Source organism: Eleginops maclovinus, chromosome 5 (genome assembly GCF_036324505.1).
Source record: "Eleginops maclovinus isolate JMC-PN-2008 ecotype Puerto Natales chromosome 5, JC_Emac_rtc_rv5, whole genome shotgun sequence".
In the NCBI taxonomy this organism is placed as follows: domain Eukaryota; kingdom Metazoa; phylum Chordata; class Actinopteri; order Perciformes; family Eleginopidae; genus Eleginops; species Eleginops maclovinus.
Genome location: NC_086353.1, coordinates 3612439 through 3630325, shown reverse-complemented (window position 1 = coordinate 3630325; position 17887 = coordinate 3612439). Strand labels below are relative to the sequence as shown.

At 41.6% G+C, this 17887-nt stretch overlaps 1 protein-coding gene across 1 annotated transcript; it reads left to right on the top strand.

Annotated features, from left to right (window-relative positions):
* Positions 1-3253: 3253 nt before the first annotated feature.
* On the top strand, positions 3254-16205 carry LOC134864075 (3',5'-cyclic-AMP phosphodiesterase 4C-like). Its single transcript, XM_063882843.1, has 16 exons — positions 3254-3300; positions 5882-6020; positions 6655-6782; positions 6962-7141; positions 7373-7412; positions 7837-7901; positions 8540-8702; positions 9657-9750; positions 9851-10008; positions 10672-10770; positions 11290-11454; positions 11557-11656; positions 11742-11896; positions 12448-12570; positions 12870-13052; positions 15004-16205. The coding sequence occupies exons 1-16, from the start codon at positions 3254-3256 to the stop codon at positions 16135-16137; spliced, it is 2973 nt and encodes a 990-aa protein (XP_063738913.1). The 3' UTR covers positions 16138-16205.
* Positions 16206-17887: the final 1682 nt, after the last annotated feature.

Genomic DNA, 17887 nt, shown 5'->3' with positions numbered 1-17887 from the left:
CCAGACTGTTTTATTCCTATCAATGGAGAAAGCTTGCTGCTCTTTGCTTTACAGCGTCGAGCAGCTCAGTACACATTTATCCCAAAATATTAGACAAAAAAGAAAAGCACGATTCCTCTTTTAGGATTTATAATGAATACATAAGACAGTGTATGTCTTCTGTCAATGGACTCAAAGGTAATGTGATCTGTAACTATTTCGATGAATGATGTATTGTTTCAAACCGCTTTTAAGTCCTTTTTTAGGCAACAATCTCAAATCTTCTATTGTTTTAACTTATCAAATGTAATTCATTTATTTCAGCCTCATTGTCCTATTTCTGTCAATGGAGCGGATTCATAAAGAGCAGCTTGTTGCTCATTGCTTTGCAGAGTTGTGAAGCTCTGTATACATGTATCCAAAAATATTGGAGATGAGAGAAAAAAGAAAAGCACGATTCCTCTTTTGGGATTTATAATGAATACATGAGACAGTGTATGTCTTCTGTCAATGGACTGAAAGATAATCTGATCTGCAGCTATTTTGATGAATGATTTATTATTTCAAGACCCCTTTTATTCCTATTTTAGACCTCAATCTCAAATGTTCTATTGTTTTAACTTCTCAAATGTGATTTATTTATTTTTGCATTTGCTTGTCTTGCATTAATAAATAATTTCAGCCTTATTGTCTTACTTCTATCAATGGAGCAGATTCATGAAGTGCAGCTTGTTGCTTTCCAATGTTGTGCAGCTCAGTAGGCTACACATTTATCCCCAAACATAGAAGATGAAACCAAAAAGAAAAGCATCATTCCTCCTTTCCGATGTAAAATGAAAACCTGAAATGCATGTCATTGAATGGCTGTAAAAGGACATGCTAGGGAAAGAGGAGCGTGAGTAACAGGCTGCATGAATCCTGATTTTTTTTCAATATGAGCAGCGTGTGCCAATGAAATCCCGCTGAGTGCATGGGTGTGTATAATGGAGAGGAATGACGCCTGACTATTGAAGCAGGAGAAGCGGCGTGTGGCTGCTATTGAGGAGAAAAAAAGAAAAAAGAGGCAGGGGTACCGATGGAGAGAGGAGGAGGCTGTGTGGGATTAATGGACACACTGTGCAGGGGGAGGGAGGGGGGGAGATGGGCTTCTCCACGGCTGGGGGAGACCACTGTGGCAGAGGAGAGGGAGAGGAGAGGCAGGGAGGGAGGGAGGGACGCTGGTGAAGCCGCGCGGATATTCATGAAGACGCCGAGTGTTTTTTCTCTCTCTCGCCGTGGTGACACACTGCTAGTCTGCAGAGGGGAGACAGAAGGGGGAAGGAGAAGGGAGAGAAAGCAAGACGAGGCCCAGCCCATCTTGCCATTGATCTTCAGGCGATCAAGGTGAGTGTGTTTTTATATTCTTACATGCTGCAGCCTCTCCGTGTGTGTGTGTGTGTGTGTGTGTGTGTGTGTGTGTGTGTGTGTGTGTGTGTGTGTGTGTGTGTGTGTGTGTGTGTGTGTGTGTGTGTGTGTGTGTACATGTGTGTCTGACACATATCTCTTACAGTGTGTGTGCAGACAGGCGTGATGGCAGGGCTGTCCTCAAGAATGCATGCTCCAGTGTGTGTGTGTGTGTGTGTGTGTGTGTGTGTGTGTGTGTGTGTGTGTGTGTGTGTGTGTGTGTGTGTGTGTGTGTGTGTGTGTGTGTGTGTGTGTGTGTGTGTGTGTGTGTTTAATATATATATATTTGGGGGTGTTTTGTAACAGAAGAGCAGTGCTGGTAGTTGAGCTGCATATTGATGCATTGCTGCTTCTTGGTTTTATAAGCTGCTTCATCTGTAGTGGCAGCCATGGTGTGTGAGTCAGTGTGTGTGCTCACATTTCTCATTGTCTGTGCATATATATGTCACTGTGTCACCATGCATTTGTTGATTTCTCCTCCTGGAGTGTTTATTTATTTATTTTTTCTCTGGCTCCACGCTGTGACTGTGTGCAGACTCTCGGGTGAGGAAGCTCTCGTTGTGTGGGTGTGTTCTTGATGACCCCTGGTAAAAGTCGTCTCCACCACTTACTGCCTGTGTTGCAGCTCAATCTCACACACTCTCATATGCTGAATCTGTCCTATGCAATGAATTTAGGTCATCTCGGACTGCTCGGAGTAATTATATAACATCACAGAGCTTTACTGTTGCAGTGTCTGCTCAGAATTAGCCACACTGGAGGTACAGCTCCTGCAATGCAACAATAGCCACAATGTTTTGCTATAGGGCAGCCCCCTTTATGAGTCGACCAATCGTTTAATGGGATAAAATTGTTTTGATAATGTTTTTCATGCATCAGCTTTGTATTTTGTAAAACTGTTGTTCTAATATGTCTCCAAGATCACTGCACATAAAAGATTTTCTCACATTTGATGATGCATCAGACGAATTTATCACATGAAAGCAGGACAGAGAGTTCTGAAAGAAGACCGATGACTCAAACACAGAGACTTCTCTTTCTGACTCCTCATTTCTGTTTTCCCACAGGGGAATCTACACCGAAGAGGAGACACTGACACAGATTTGAGGATGGATCCGGACATATCAAACCTGGAATTCTAACATCTGGACTTCATATTGAACACTTCTCCCTTTGCAGGATTCAGAAGCCGACGGACCAATCAGATGGCGGGAAGCTGATTTGAGACTCGGTGCAAAATCCTCCCACAGGCTGGATCTGGATTATTGATTGTTGCATTCATGTGGGATCAGGTTTACCACTGGGGAATGTCATCGGAACAATACTCCACGTTGGATAAACATTTTAGGAACCTCGGGAAAAGGTTTTCCTTAATGGTGACATCATGAACTCTGACCGGGAAATCCCATCGGCTCGTCTGGCCAGAGCAAGACGACATGCAGGAGGACTTATTTTTTCCCAGAAACTTGTAGCTTACATAGAAATGGAGTGAGGATATTTGTTTGGATTGTACTTTTCGTCCACCTTTGGCTTGTTTGGAAAACAAAAACACAGAACCACAAAGGTCACCCACCTCAGACTGACCCTGGAGCCTCTGAGGGGCCCTTAAATGCACCTCTAGCATTTAGCGGCGCCAGGTTTCAGCCACCTGAAGACGGAGGTGTGGACGGTTGGCTGGCTGAGTCAGCTCTGATGGGGGCCGGTTGTGACCCGGTCTGACCCCGGTTTGACCTTGCAGTGACCTTTGACCTCTCCGGTCCTGGCTCTCCACCTGCTCTGCTGCCTGGGTTCAGGAACGCTCCGCCCTGGGGCCCAGAACGAGCCAATCAGGATGAAGAAGAGCCGCAGCGTGCTGTCTGTGACTGGAGAAGAGGTGAGAACACAAACAACCAGGGCTTTACTCAGGGGACGCCTCGATATTACTTTATCACGTTAGCACAACCTCGAGTATCTGACAATACAGATGCTCTACACTCGTTTCCCTCTCTTAAGCAGTTAATAAAAAGGACGCACTTTGCTAGACATCTACACTTACAAAGGACCTTATTTTCAGGGTCATATTTGTATTTTGTGCCTCTACTGGGACATGTCTCCATGCTTTAATGTTCAAAAAGCTCTTTATTTTTCTCATACTGCCTGTGCTGCAGCCCCTCTTTTCACCCTCTGTCTGAAACCAGAGCTCAGTCTGCTCTGATTGGTTAGCTGGCCGGCTCTGTTGTGATTGTTCAAACGCCTCGAGATATTACGCCCCTTAGCCTATCACGTACAATGTGTTAGAGCGCTAGCCAATAGAAGCGCAAATGTTACTTAGTGATGTCACTATGTAGCGGACGTAAACAAAGGAGTCCAACCGAAGCGAACACAGGGATTTTAGCCTTTGCAGACCATTTACATGCACAGCAACCTATACAACACGCTGCAGGAAAGGGCCCCTTTAATATTTTTAAACTCAGAAGTTTTGATCAGCAGTATTCAAACATTCAAAATAATAATACAATTGTACCTTTATGCAAAAGTTTAAATCTTGGAATTGAGAATAACGAAGCAATTTTAATACAAGTATAAAATACTGGATATAACTACACCTAATATAACAGATACAGTACACTAAATGACAGTTCAGACTAATGTTTTGTATTCAATATCTCTGAATAACAATCCAGGGATTTTGGCGAGTATCAGATACTATTTGATTGACACATCCTTCATATACTTGAGGAAATAACTAACTTTATCACCTGTTTCCATGGGAGTCTGTAAAAAGCAGAGCAGACTGTGTGTGTGTGTGTGTGTGTGTGTGTGTGTGTGTGTGTGTGTGTGTGTTTTTGAATGCTCACCATGACACACAAACCTCGTGACTTTCACACATCCAAGCCTCCCTTTGTTCTTGTTGTCAAGGTCTGTGGACACTCTCAGGAGTCAGAGTGGACGGTTTGTCCTCTTCACTTGCTCGCTCATTGTCCAGTATGGAAATGAGTGCCGGCTAAATGAGTGCTCGATGTAAATGCACTATTTTCAGTTAAAGGTAACGTCTTGGCTGAAGGACACGATAGGGTGCATTAATCACTCGCTCTTTTATTGATTACGCTGAGGAGCAGGTGCCCATACATTTCCGTCTGATTGTGTGTGTGTCTGTGTACTGTATGTGTGTGTGTGTGTGTCTGTGTGAGCATCTTTCCACATCTGGGTCTGGAAGACATCAAACGCAGCATGGAAGCAACATGGCACTGTTGCCTAGCAACTGCTACCATTCCCCCTTGTGTTTTGTTGCTACGGTACTGCAGTGCAGATCAGCCTCGAAGAGCTCCGTCTGTAGAGGCCTCATCCCAGACACACACACACACACACACACACACACACACACACACACACACACACACACACACACACACACACACACACACACACACACACACACACACACACACACACACATAAATGATTTATAGTCGGGTTTCTTTTGCATTTTTCTCCTCTGAAATATATATTAATGCCTTGTTGGGTAAAATTCTCGTTGACATCCAAATCTCTTTTTCAGGAGTGACCTGGACAAGAGGGTAACATAAACACTGTTTCAACAATAAACACAACATTAGCAGACACCACAAATATGGTCTGTGGCGATAGACTGACTGTAACTTTGATATTTAAAACATTTATTATTGATATCATGTCAATAAAACACAAATGATAATGTTGTTCAATCACTCCAGCGCCTCTTAAAACACTTAATTTGACAGTTAATGTTCCAGTTTTCTCCCCGCCTCCCTCAAATGTTGTAATAAATTAGCAAAAAAAGAGCAAATTGCACAATAAACAAGATGAATTTGTTATTATAATTCACATTTTTTTGGCATTTCAATTATATTGTTATCATATTATAAAAGTCCTATATTGGAACAGCCATGCTACAAATGAATCGGCACAATTTAGAGTTAATAAGCAACACAAAAGCAGCTATTATGAATAAAAAAGGCACAATATTTTCACTAAGACATGTAAGAACAATCTGTTATGCTCTATCTTTTTATAATTTGCTTAAATTAGTAATCAGCTCTACTTATTACAGGTCCTTCTGTAGATTTTGACCAAATAAGGGTCAAAATCTTTATTTTGCATCGTTATTTCTGACCTTGGGGACAAACATCTGTACCATGTTATCACTCATTAATTTACACATAAAAGAAGCAACCAGCCAAAGAATAAATTAATATATAAGAGCCAACTAATGCAAAACATAATGTGAAGGGCCATTCAGCAAAAGTATAGAGGTGTAAAAGATTTAAAGTGCAATGGTATACAATCTTGACACCGGAAAGTGAATGAAGAAGAATCTCCAGTATCTAATGTTCTCTTGCTTTGATAATATCAGCAAAATGACAACTGCATGAACCAAGTTATGACATTTATCAGACTATCATGTCTCTGTTTCCCTCGCCCTCTCACCCCCCTCTCACCCACAGGGTAAAGACACAGATATAATTGGTGCTGAGGAGAAGGGGGAGTCATCTCGCTACAGCCGATCTTATACGTCTGGGGCCACACTGGGAGCCGAGCTTCGCCGAGGGAGGAGCAGAAGACTTTCCTCTAGTCTGCAGGTATTCAAAGAAGGCATGGGTGCATACACTTGCCTGGGGCTGGTGTGATAAACTGAGCTATGGGCCTCTACTTTGGCACGAAACCAGACTGCTCAACACCAAACGGCAGACTGACAGCAACAGGTAGATCTGGGTCTTTTCTGTACCAGTTCACCTTGAGTTCAAAAGAGAGATTGAGTGTATACATAGAGCTGTTCAAATAGAAAAGCAGTGGGTGTAGAGTATCAATTTACCTCATTTATACTTGACTTGCATTTGCCAGGAGTGCATAACACATCCTTGAATCTTTGCTAGATGTGTGAATGGGCAGCTATTTCCTAACAATTTAGCAAGAGACGTAAAAAAGAGACATCAGAGTTAACTGTTTGTTTCTGCTGACACTTTAATGGCCAAAATACTGAACTTAAATGAATGAAAACCCCATGGTTTCCTGGAATTACAGGAAAAATATCTACAAATACAAATCAAATATTCCATTACATACTCCGAGGTATTGAATGATTTGTTACTAAGGCACAAAGTTACCCAAAACTCTTCTCTGTACCAGTTTTGAATGCGATTAAAAAAGCAACTGGTGGTTAGTAATGAATATATCTATCTACTGTATCTCATTTCTAAAAACCCTACTCTGCAGGTACCGTGCTGGCTCCGCCCTCGAGACCGCACTCGTTCCCCCGAGGTCCTGAGCAACGTGTCCCGTCCAACAACTCTTCCCCTCCGCATCCCGCCTCGCATCTCCATCACACAAGCAGACACTGAGAGGTACACACACACACACACACACACACACACACACACACACACACACACACACACACACACACACACACACACACACACACACACACACACACACACACACACACACACACACACCTTTGCACTTTCACCCTACAGGATGCTTTTCCATCCTAACTAAGCATCAAATGTTCCTCCTGCAGCTATGAAGCAGAAAATGGCGTGTCCCCGGGTCACACCCCGCTGGGCTCTCAGAGTCCCGGCCTCACGCTACACACCTCCTTCCCCGGACAGAGACGAGAGTCCTTCCTCTACCGCTCGGACTCGGACTACGACATGTCACCCAAGACGGTCTCTCGTAACTCCTCCCTCGCCAGTGAAGGGTGAGACTCATCTAGAGACACAATCAATGAGTGAGAAATGATGATGAGGGTCAGAGAAGATAAGATCATTTCTTCCACTTTTTAAACTTTTTATCCAAAGAAAAACCAGTATTGTGTGTGTGTGTGTGTGTGTGTGTGTGTGTGTGTGTGTGTGTGTGTGTGTGTGTGTGTGTGTGTGTGTGTGTGTGTGTGTGTGTGTGTGTTATGTTTTTTTTCTTCTCTCTCTTTCAGGCACACAGGAGAAGACTTCATCGTCACACCTTTTGCACAAGTGAGTCTCATTTAATGATCAAATGTTTAATGACTCAATACTTTCTAAACTATTTCAATTCTAATATTTATATACACACATTTGATCATTTCCCTATTGTAATTACACTTCTGTTCATTTATATTTCTTGTAAGCATATTTATATTCTTTTCTTTTTATCATAGTTATTTTTAATTAGCTTTTACAATAGTTCTATATTTCTTTTTAAGTTTGTGTATGCACCTATCTCCATGTATGTGTAAACCTACTTTATCATGTCAATAAACACGATACACAACTTTGACTGGTTGGAAAATAGATAAATGACTATGTTTAGGAGCTGAAACCAGTGTTTGTGCAATTTTCAGTGGAAGTTTATAGGCTTTCATGTTTATTCCTCTAACATTATTCTTTATGTCTCCTACTTTTGTGTGTAAATAATTAGGTATTGGCGAGTCTGCGATCAGTACGGAGCAACTTCACCATTCTTGCCAACGTCTCACCAGTCAAGTCAGTACCAACTCATTCTCTTAAAATGTATTCATGCTCATTGTGCTAGCATGTTGTCATTTGTGGTAACAAGTCAAAGAGATTGCTTACAACAACAACAACAACAATCTATTTACCTGCTGTACCTGAAACATTAAGATTGTGACTACAGTAACATTTTAAGGTAAGGTGTTAAATCTGGTTCAGCTTTCATACATTACATTACTCTGTTACCATGTGACCACCGAACCAGAAGCAATGGGCAGTTCAGATTGTACAGATTAGTAGTTTCCCAATTCATGCTTTGATACACGTCATGTTGGACGAACCAAATCCGAAATAATTTCAGATAATTCCCCGTTCTTTCTTTGTTAAGGAGTAAGATTTTCCTAACTACAATAGTTCAATAATTGAAAAGGTTTTTGTAAGTCTCAGTTCATTAAGTATGGAATGTATTCATCCTGTGATCCTTAAACTGTATGCAGCGGCCTGTCACTTTACACATTATTGGATACACACAGAAGGAAGGAGAGAAAATGAAAAACCCTGTAAATCACAAAAATAAGCCTAAAACTAAATGTGGAATTGTTTTTTATCAACCATAAATATCTTGAAGAGCAAACAGTCTTAACAGATGTTGTAACTCGTTGTGTCCTCAGGCGCTCCCCGGTGGGTGGGGTGTGTCTCAGCCCCCGGGCGGCGCTCTCGGAGCAGCAGTACCAGCAGCTGGCTCTGGACACTCTGGAGGAGCTGGACTGGTGTTTGGACCAGCTGGAGACCATCCAGACGCACCGCTCCGTCAGCGAGATGGCGTCCAACAAGGTGAGACAAACATCCAACAACCGACCCGTTCATCAAACATATCAACAGGGTAATAAATAAATCACTGTCAGCATGCAGTACATATTACATATAGACTTTAGGGTTCCCTTTTATGGATTTTGACACATTTGTCTTTATATAAGTTTACGTTTTCCTGCTGGTTATAACAATCTACCTTCATTCAATAGTAACCTTCATCATTCAAACATCCTGCCACTCTTTGTCTCTATCTGAATGAAATAACCAATCATATTTCAAAAGCTAAATTCCTGATGTGGATAATCGAACAGCTTTCCACCACCATGCTGTTATGATACGTTAACCTTAAACCCTGGGAAACCCCTTTCTAATCCAAAGCTCTGCAGTGAATATCACCTGTTAGTAAGAAGAGAGAGGAGCAGAGAAACAATGTCCTTCCTTCAGCAGCTATAACCCCATTAAACTCTGCAATTACAGACTATTTTTAACCTGGGCAATTATTAAACTCTGCATTTTGGACTTGCTAAGGTTATTATAACCTGAGCAATTATCCAACCGTGCAATATTCTGCATATATTATCCAACCGTGCAATACCAATATCACCCTAGCATTAATTGTACACTCTTATTTTAAGCAATAATCTGGTTCTCAGCATTAATACCATTACTATTTAAATGTACTGCTCTCTAAATCATTAAATATTCCTTTTTTACCTATTTAGTGTTAAATATTCTTGTACAATTTGCATATTTCGCATTGAATAGATTATGCTTTTATTGTTATATTTATTTATTTATTATTTTTAGTGCATACAATTACATTTTACGTTTGTTAATTATTCATTTTTTGATTAAAAACACATTTAATTTTATTTAAGTTTATTTGGTTGTAATTTTATTCCATTTTAATTTGGAGCCAAATACAATTCCCAGCCCCCGGGTATTTAAGATATTTCTGATCCCGTTCCTCCGCAGTTTAAGAGGATGCTGAACAGAGAGCTGTCCCACCTGTCAGAGATGAGTCGCTCCGGTAACCAGGTGTCAGAATACATCTCCAGCACCTTCATGGGTGAGCAGGACCACCATCTGATCCCTCTTAACAACACATTCCCCAGGATAAAAAGCACAATAACCCCAACTGCGACTGTTGTTTCTCCATCCCTCTGCAGACAAGCAGAACGAGGTGGAAATCCCGTCTCCCACCCTGAAAGAGAAATCCATGAGTCACATCAGCGGCGTGAGGAAACTGTCTCACAGCTCCAGCCTCTCCAGCTCCTCCATGCCTCGCTTTGGCGTCAACACAGACCACGAGGACGAGCTCGCCAAGGTCTGTCTCGCTTTCTCTGACTCACTCCAGAACAAGTTGCATACATCAATCGCGGCTCAGACTTGGACAGTAAACACAGAAATGATTTACTTGTGCGTACATGATGATAACACACATCATCTTTCGGGGCTTTGGTGGCTCTGTAGGTTTGAGTTATTGTTGTTTTTATTTTCAATATTGGCTTGTTTGTCCCTTCCATTAGTATGGAGACGGTGTGTCCTGCACTTCTATTCTTTTGGTGATTCACTCGTGAGGCTCTTTCAGTGTCACATTAAGATGAGTGGGAAGCTTCCAATAGAACTTGAATTTCCAACAACATATAATGTACTAGTTTATCTGATAATGTACTTATGAAGATTTCAGTAAGGGACGAAGCAAAACAGAAAAACAGACACAAGACAACTCGATTGTTTAAAACAAGAACATGGATACCATACCCTGCAACAGAATGAATAAAGGCAGGAATATGATAATTGAGAGCTGAAAATAAAGGGGTTAAAGGGATGGTAACGGTACAGATGTCAGGGATACTAATCCAGGTGTTTCAATAATTTATATTTGCCTAATACTCTAGAAAGGGGGGCTACAGGTGTTGCATTTCAGACAAAAAAAAAAGTTACATTTTCATGTTTTGCGTGTGTGTGTGTGTGTGTGTGTGATCAGGAGTTGGAGGATCTGGATAAGTGGAGTTTCAACATATTCAGAGTAGCAGAGTTCTCCAACAACAGACCGCTCAGCTGCATCATGTACACCATCTTCCAGGTAAACTAAAGTTGTGTTTCTGTAGGACCTCACTTTAATGTTACTTTCACAAGAAGGCCTAATCATAGTAAATCATTTCGCATTTTCCTCTTATGTTACTTTTGATGCTGTTTTATTGTATTTTTAAAGCAGGATTAAATTGTGCTACCTTTGAGATTATCATTGGAGAGTTTTAAATGCTATTTTCCACTTTTATCTGTTGTTAATTCAACAATGGTATATATACTGGCATTTTATTTACTGTATAGGAGATCATATATGCATCCTATTTGTTTATATATCTGGTTATATGTTTTTATGGATTTGATTTAAGTAAATTGCTTATTTCTCTTATTTAAATCTGAATTAACTTTATATTTGAACGATCATTATTTTTCTTTTTAATTCTTCTACTTTAATTTGCAATGACCTCCATAAGCCCAGTGCTCGATATATATTGTTGAACTTAATGCAGAATGCACTCGTAATTATTATTATTATTGTGTGTGTGTGTGTGTGTGTGTGTGTGTGTGTGTGTAGGAGCGAGAGCTGTTGAAGACGTTTCGTATCCCCGTCGACACGTTTGTCACTTATGTGATGACCCTGGAGGACCATTACCATGGAAACGTAGCGTACCACAACAGCCTCCACGCTGCAGATGTCACTCAGTCCACGCACGTCCTCCTGTCCTCACCTGCTCTAGATGTAGGTGTACACACACACACACACAATACTGGACTTACTTTGGATAAAAAGTGGATGAAATTATCTTCTCTTCTCTGATCCTCATCCTCTTGATTCTTTCAGGCTGTCTTCACTGATCTGGAGATCCTCGCCGCTCTGTTCGCTGCAGCTATCCACGATGTCGACCATCCCGGAGTCTCCAATCAGTTCCTCATCAACACCAGTGAGCACACACATACACACAGATAAAAATAGGTCTATATATTTGCACAAACTGCCTTTAAACCTCTCCCTTCCTGCCTCTTCAGACTCGGAGCTGGCCCTCATGTATAACGACGAGTCGGTCCTGGAGAACCATCACCTCGCTGTGGGCTTCAAGCTTCTGCACCAGGAGCACTGTGACATCTTCCAGAACCTCACCAAGAGACAGCGGCAGAGCCTCCGCAAGCTCGTCATCGATATGGTCGGGACATTTTCTTCTGTCACTCATTTATTTTCACCATCACACATAAGATTTAAGTTTGTGAATAACTTCTCATCATCTTTTGGTTTGTAGTTTTGGTTCTATTTCTGCTGCCAATGCTGTGAATCTCATATTTTATCATTTGTGACTTTTAGATTTGTCTTATTTAGTAAACAGCTCTCACTTTTGATTCTTATTGGCCCTTTTATTTTAAACACAAGTTAACTTAGTTCAGTTCTGATCTTGTTAACATTTTGTCATCACTTTGTATGCTGGTTTGTCCATGTTTGCATTACTTGACAGGAGCAACACCAGAGTTCATATGACAATGTGTAATCAGAAAATCCTTGCAGCATAAAGGAAGAGACGTGTTCTGTGTTGCAGAAATCATCATTCTTTTAATTGCACACTTTGTATGATAGCAACTAAACTCATCCCTGATTTTAAGGCTCACGCCACTCCTCTTTCAGTGTTTTATTGGACTGATAAGTTACAGAGAGGAGGTTGGATCTTTGATCTTCTGGTTGTGTCTTCCCTGTGTCTGTGTGCAGGTGTTGGCCACAGATATGTCCAAACACATGACGCTGCTGGCCGACCTGAAGACGATGGTGGAGACAAAGAAGGTGACGAGCTCCGGCGTGCTGCTGCTGGATCATTACACCGAGAGGATACAGGTAACGGTCTGTACACACACACACACCACACACACTACTGCATCATGTTGTGACAAGTACTGTGTGAACTGCTGGGGTAATACAATACATTGAACAGTGTTGAATAACTAATACTACCATGCAAACACACACACACATTACTAAACAAGTCCCACAAAATGTTAAAAAGATTCAATTTGTAATAAGTAATTGTATTGGAAACGTTTTTCTAAGCAGCCAGTGTGTGTGAATATATAACTGAATGCAGTGTACTGTGTGTGTGTGTGTGTGTGCGTGCGTGTGTGCGCGTGTGTGTGCAGGTGCTGAGGAACATGGTGCACTGTGCCGACCTGAGCAACCCCACCAAGGCCTTGCCGCTGTACAGGCAGTGGACCGAGAGGATCATGGAGGAATTCTTCAGACAGGGAGACAAGGAGCGGGAGAGGGGCATGGAGATCAGCGCCATGTGTGACAAACACACCGCCTCGGTTGAGAAGAGTCAGGTAGGGCTTTATCTCTCGGTTCCACGCGGTCTACATGTGTAATTAATCCAAATTGATTAATTAGAAACTGATATGTACGCCTCGCTTATTGTACGGTCATATACTAAACAAACTACCGACTCGACTCCCAATATTAATTGAAATGATTTTATTGACCTTAAAATTATCGTATTTTTTCCGCTAAGAAAAACTCCGTCCACAGCGCACCAAACGGCTGGAACTGCGACAACAACAACAACTTTACGGCAGCACTGATTGCGGTTTTTCCGTAAATGTTCAAGTCTGTTTACAGTTTTTGATCCACTAACAAGTCCTTAAACGCTGCAGAACCCATACCGTGTTCCTGTGAGTGTTTACTTCCTGTCTGTCTTGTGGTGATTTATGTGACGTCCAGCGCTCCGTATTTTAACCTCTTTTCCTTTGTCTTCTTGATCCTCCTTAACAACGGTCAGTGCTAATGGAATAACAACGTGTCACATGTTCTGAATTGACCAATCAGAATCGAGTATTCAACTAAACCACGTAATAATAATATTTAAACGTTACAGACCTCATGATGATGAAAGAATCACAAAGATGAATACAATTATGAATAGGGGGATATGAAGATCTGTACTAAATTTGATTGCAATCAAGGAAAAAGAGATAGTTCAAGCTATACCAAGGATTAGATTACAGTAGAGTACAATGAAATGCAGTTTGCATCCAACCAGAAAGTGCAAAGAGAAGTAAAGTGCATGAGGATACAATGCATTCACATGAAACATGTGGTAGATAAATCTGTACATAAATCTATATTTAAGAGTAAATATCTTTGGATAATGTGCATATTTTGAAGCAGAGAGGTGAGAAATCAACCTCCACAGAGCCTCTTTCTATGTACTCTGTTGAGCAGGAAGAGACAAACTAGACTGCCTTTGTCCCTCCAACACTATTTGTTCTTCCTTTTATAAATCTGGCAGAGTAAAGTGGCCTGGAAAGACTTCAGATAAATTATGATGGTGACTAATTCAATGTTTTGTTTTTGTATTTTGGATGCGTGTCTGACAAATACCTTTCTGTTTTGATGGGCATCTACTTCAGTCAAATGCCTCTTTTCAAAGTCCAGGATATTAAGGAGTGACATTTTACTGGGTCCCGTTTCTGGACACCGATTTTGGACTTTAAAGAATTACGTTTTATTTGGAGGTCTGCTGCCACTTGGATTTCCTTGTACTTGAAATAGTCTAACCAGGAAAGATAATAGATGTAAAGCTAGAGCTTTCAGCTGGAAATGAGATGAAAACAAAACCCATGTTTAACCTCAATCTTTTGTTCTATTCTATGCAGATCCTCAGTGTTTCCCCTTTAATGCTGCAATTTAACATTAATTTCTTTATCTATTACCTGTAGGTTATTTTCTAGATGAATCAATTCATTATTTGGTCTACAAAATGTCAGAAAATAGTGAAAAGTGTGCATCCCAGTTTCTCAGTCAGTCAGTTAATTGTCATATTTCATCAGTCCAAATCCTGGGAATATTGAGTTTTCTGAATAGTTGGCATAGTAAAAAAGCAAGAAATCCAAAATAAATTCTGCCATTTTGCATAAAAAATCACTTAAATATACAAAACAATGCCGTTGTATTTCTGTCAATATACTAAATAGATAGATAGATGATAGTGGTACTTTATTGATCCCAATTTGGGACATTTTTGCTAATCAACTAATCGTCTAATCATTACATGTCTGGATGCATTTAACAAACAAGATTACATTCAAAATGACTCTTTAGATGTGTTTGTTTACAGTTTTGTTCCCTTTGCATGTGTCAGCTGTTTCCAGTCTTTATGCTAAGCTAACTGGAGGCTCACTTAATATTTACAATTTATTTTTTATTTTTATCAATCTCATTTAACAATTCTTTATCAAAAATGTGTAATAATCCCTTTGATAAATTCTGTATTTCCAGGTGGGTTTCATCGACTACATCGTGCACCCGCTGTGGGAGACTTGGGCAGACCTGGTGCACCCGGACGCTCAGGAGCTGCTGGACACTCTGGAGGAAAACAGGGAGTGGTACCTGAGCACGATGCCCCAGTCCCCCTCTCCTCCCCCGGACCGACACCTGCAGCACGACCGCTTCCAGTTTGAACTCACGCTGGAAGACCTGGAGCACAACAACCACAACCACGTCCACCTGAGCAGCAACGGGGGGAGGTGCGGCACCGAGGAGAGAACGCCGGGCGACGAAGGAGCTGAGACAGAAGACGAGGAGAATCACAACAGCAAACACAACGGGGTCCAGGGTGAGGAGGAGGAAGAGGAGGAGGAGGAAGATGGAGAAAGAGAGGGAGAAGAAGAAGAGGTGAAGGAGAACGCAGAGGAGGAGAATGGAGAAGGAGAGGCAGAAGAAGAAGAGGAAACAAAGGAGGAGGAGGAAGATGGAGAAGGAGAGGGAGAAGAAGAAGAAGAGGAGGTAAATGAGGAGGAGGAAGCCGGAGAGAGAGACAAAGAAGAAGAAGAAGAAGAAGAGGTGAAGGAGAACACAGAGGAAGACAATGGAGAAGGACAAGCAGAAGAAGAGGAGACAAAGGAGGAGGAGGAGGAGGCTGGAGAAAGAGACGGAGAAGAAGAGGAAGAGGTGAAGGAAAATGCAGAGGAGGAGGAGGAAGTGGAAGACGACGGAGGAGGCGAAGTGAATGATGCAGTTGAGGAAGAGGAGACTAAAGAAGAGGAGGAAGAGGCTCAGCAACATCCGGAAGAAGAACAAGAGGATTGTGCAGAAGCTGAGGAGGGGCAGACCGAGGAAGGAGAAGGCGAGGAATCTTTGGAAAAGGAAGATATAGATGGAGAACAAGAGGGAGAGGAAGCAGCAGAGGAGGAAGAGGAAGTGGAGGAAAAGGAGGAGGTCGAGGAGGAAGAGGAGGAGGCAGCAGAAACGGAGGAAAATGTAGCACAGGAGGTTGGAGAAACAGAAGATGAGGAAGAGGAGAAAGAAGAAGAGGAAGAAGCTGTACAGGAGGATGAGGAGGAGGAGGAGGTAGAGGAGGAGGTGGACGAAGCACCAGCTGAGGATGAAAAGGAGGAGGAAGAGGAAAGTTAGTTCCATGAAAATGAACTTACAGGGTCAGGGATCATCGAGGGATTAAACTAAAGAAAGACAGTTAGTAGTAAGACTGTCATGGAGATGGAGGAGGAGGAGGAGGAGGAGGAGGAGGAGGAGGAGGAGGAGGAGGAGGAGTTGCACTTCTCTCCGGATCTGAGGGCTGAACTGCAGACGTCTTAAACTCATTTTTCGCAGCTGGCAGACGGACAGTGAAGCAGCGTCCGCCTTCCCGATCAGCCAGATTGTGTCAGTGTGTCGATCATCTGGTAGTGATAGAGTGACGTCGCGTCTTCATCACCGAGTATCTGTGCATCCATCACTGCCGCGGGGAACACAGCGAGGGGCTACTGAGACAAAACATGGGGGGACGGGGGCTGTTTTATCAACCTTTTGTATCAAAAAAAAGAAAGAAAAACGCCCTGAAATGCGTACATGCAAATAAGTGTGTGCCTGTTCTCCGGATATACTACCCGTCATCTCTGTCACCGTCTCGTTTGTGAGGAACACACACACACACACACACGCACACACACACACACACACACACACACACACACACACACACACACACACACACACACACACACACACACACACACACACACGGCGACCAACAACTGTTTAAAGAATGTCATCTTCCTCAGTTTGTCAGAAGAAAAAAAAGTGTGTGGAAAGTGTCCGTCGTCTTATATATTAATACAAAATACGTTCCAGGTTGTGAGCGGGAACTGAGAACACCTCTGGGCTCCGGTGTACAAACAGTTCCTCACGTAGCAACCTGAGAGCAACCATGCTGGATTTCTGAGTAATACAAGGAGAGTTTCGTCGGTGTGGAAACATTTGCAATCCAGTTTCTTACAAAAAGACTGACCTGTTGTTCGCTGGTTCATGATGTCGGTTCAGGTTTAAAGGGACAGTTCACCCCAAAATGTGTTTCCTCTTACCTGTAGTGCTGTTAATCAATCTAAGTTGTTTTAAGTGTGAGTTGTCTGGAGAAATGTCAATATATTGGCTTTAGATGGCACTTAATTTGTGATCCAGCTTGTTTTTTATTATTTTTTAAATTTTGTAACATTTATTTAATCATGATTATTTCACAATGACCTTCAGAATCTCTCTTACAGTAAAAAGGGAGTCGTGGGCCAAGAAAGCAGCATAAAAAGATTCACATAAAAGAGCAAGAAAAATAGCAGGAAGTTATAAAAAGAGAAAGAAAGCGTACACATGTTAACCAAAACAAACAATAAGCAACACTACACAACAGCAAAGTACATAAAGCAATGACATTAGCAGCGTTAAGTACCAGGACATGTGAAAAAGTGTTTAGGTAATCCTTAATCTTGATTTTACAATTGTCTATGCTTATAAGGAATCTAATTCAGATTCAGAATACTTTATTGTTGGCAATAAATACAATAACACTCACCTTACACAATACAACATACAATTCATACACACAAAAAGAGAGAAATTACATCTTTAAGTGGCTGAGAAATGTAAGACCTTCAAAATACACACCACGCGTTGTTTCTTTCTGATAGAAAGAACAACAACAAAGGGATCTAAATATGTTATTAAAGGATTGTCCCTGATAAGAGACATTGCTGTTGAGTTTTCCTAATGGTATTTTTGGGCCCTTTGAGCATGACCAGACGAGTGTAATGTTTTTTAAATGGGTTTATTTGATAAGGACAAAGCACGATAATGCTCATCTGATTAAATACAAGATGGAAAAAATGCAGAGGCA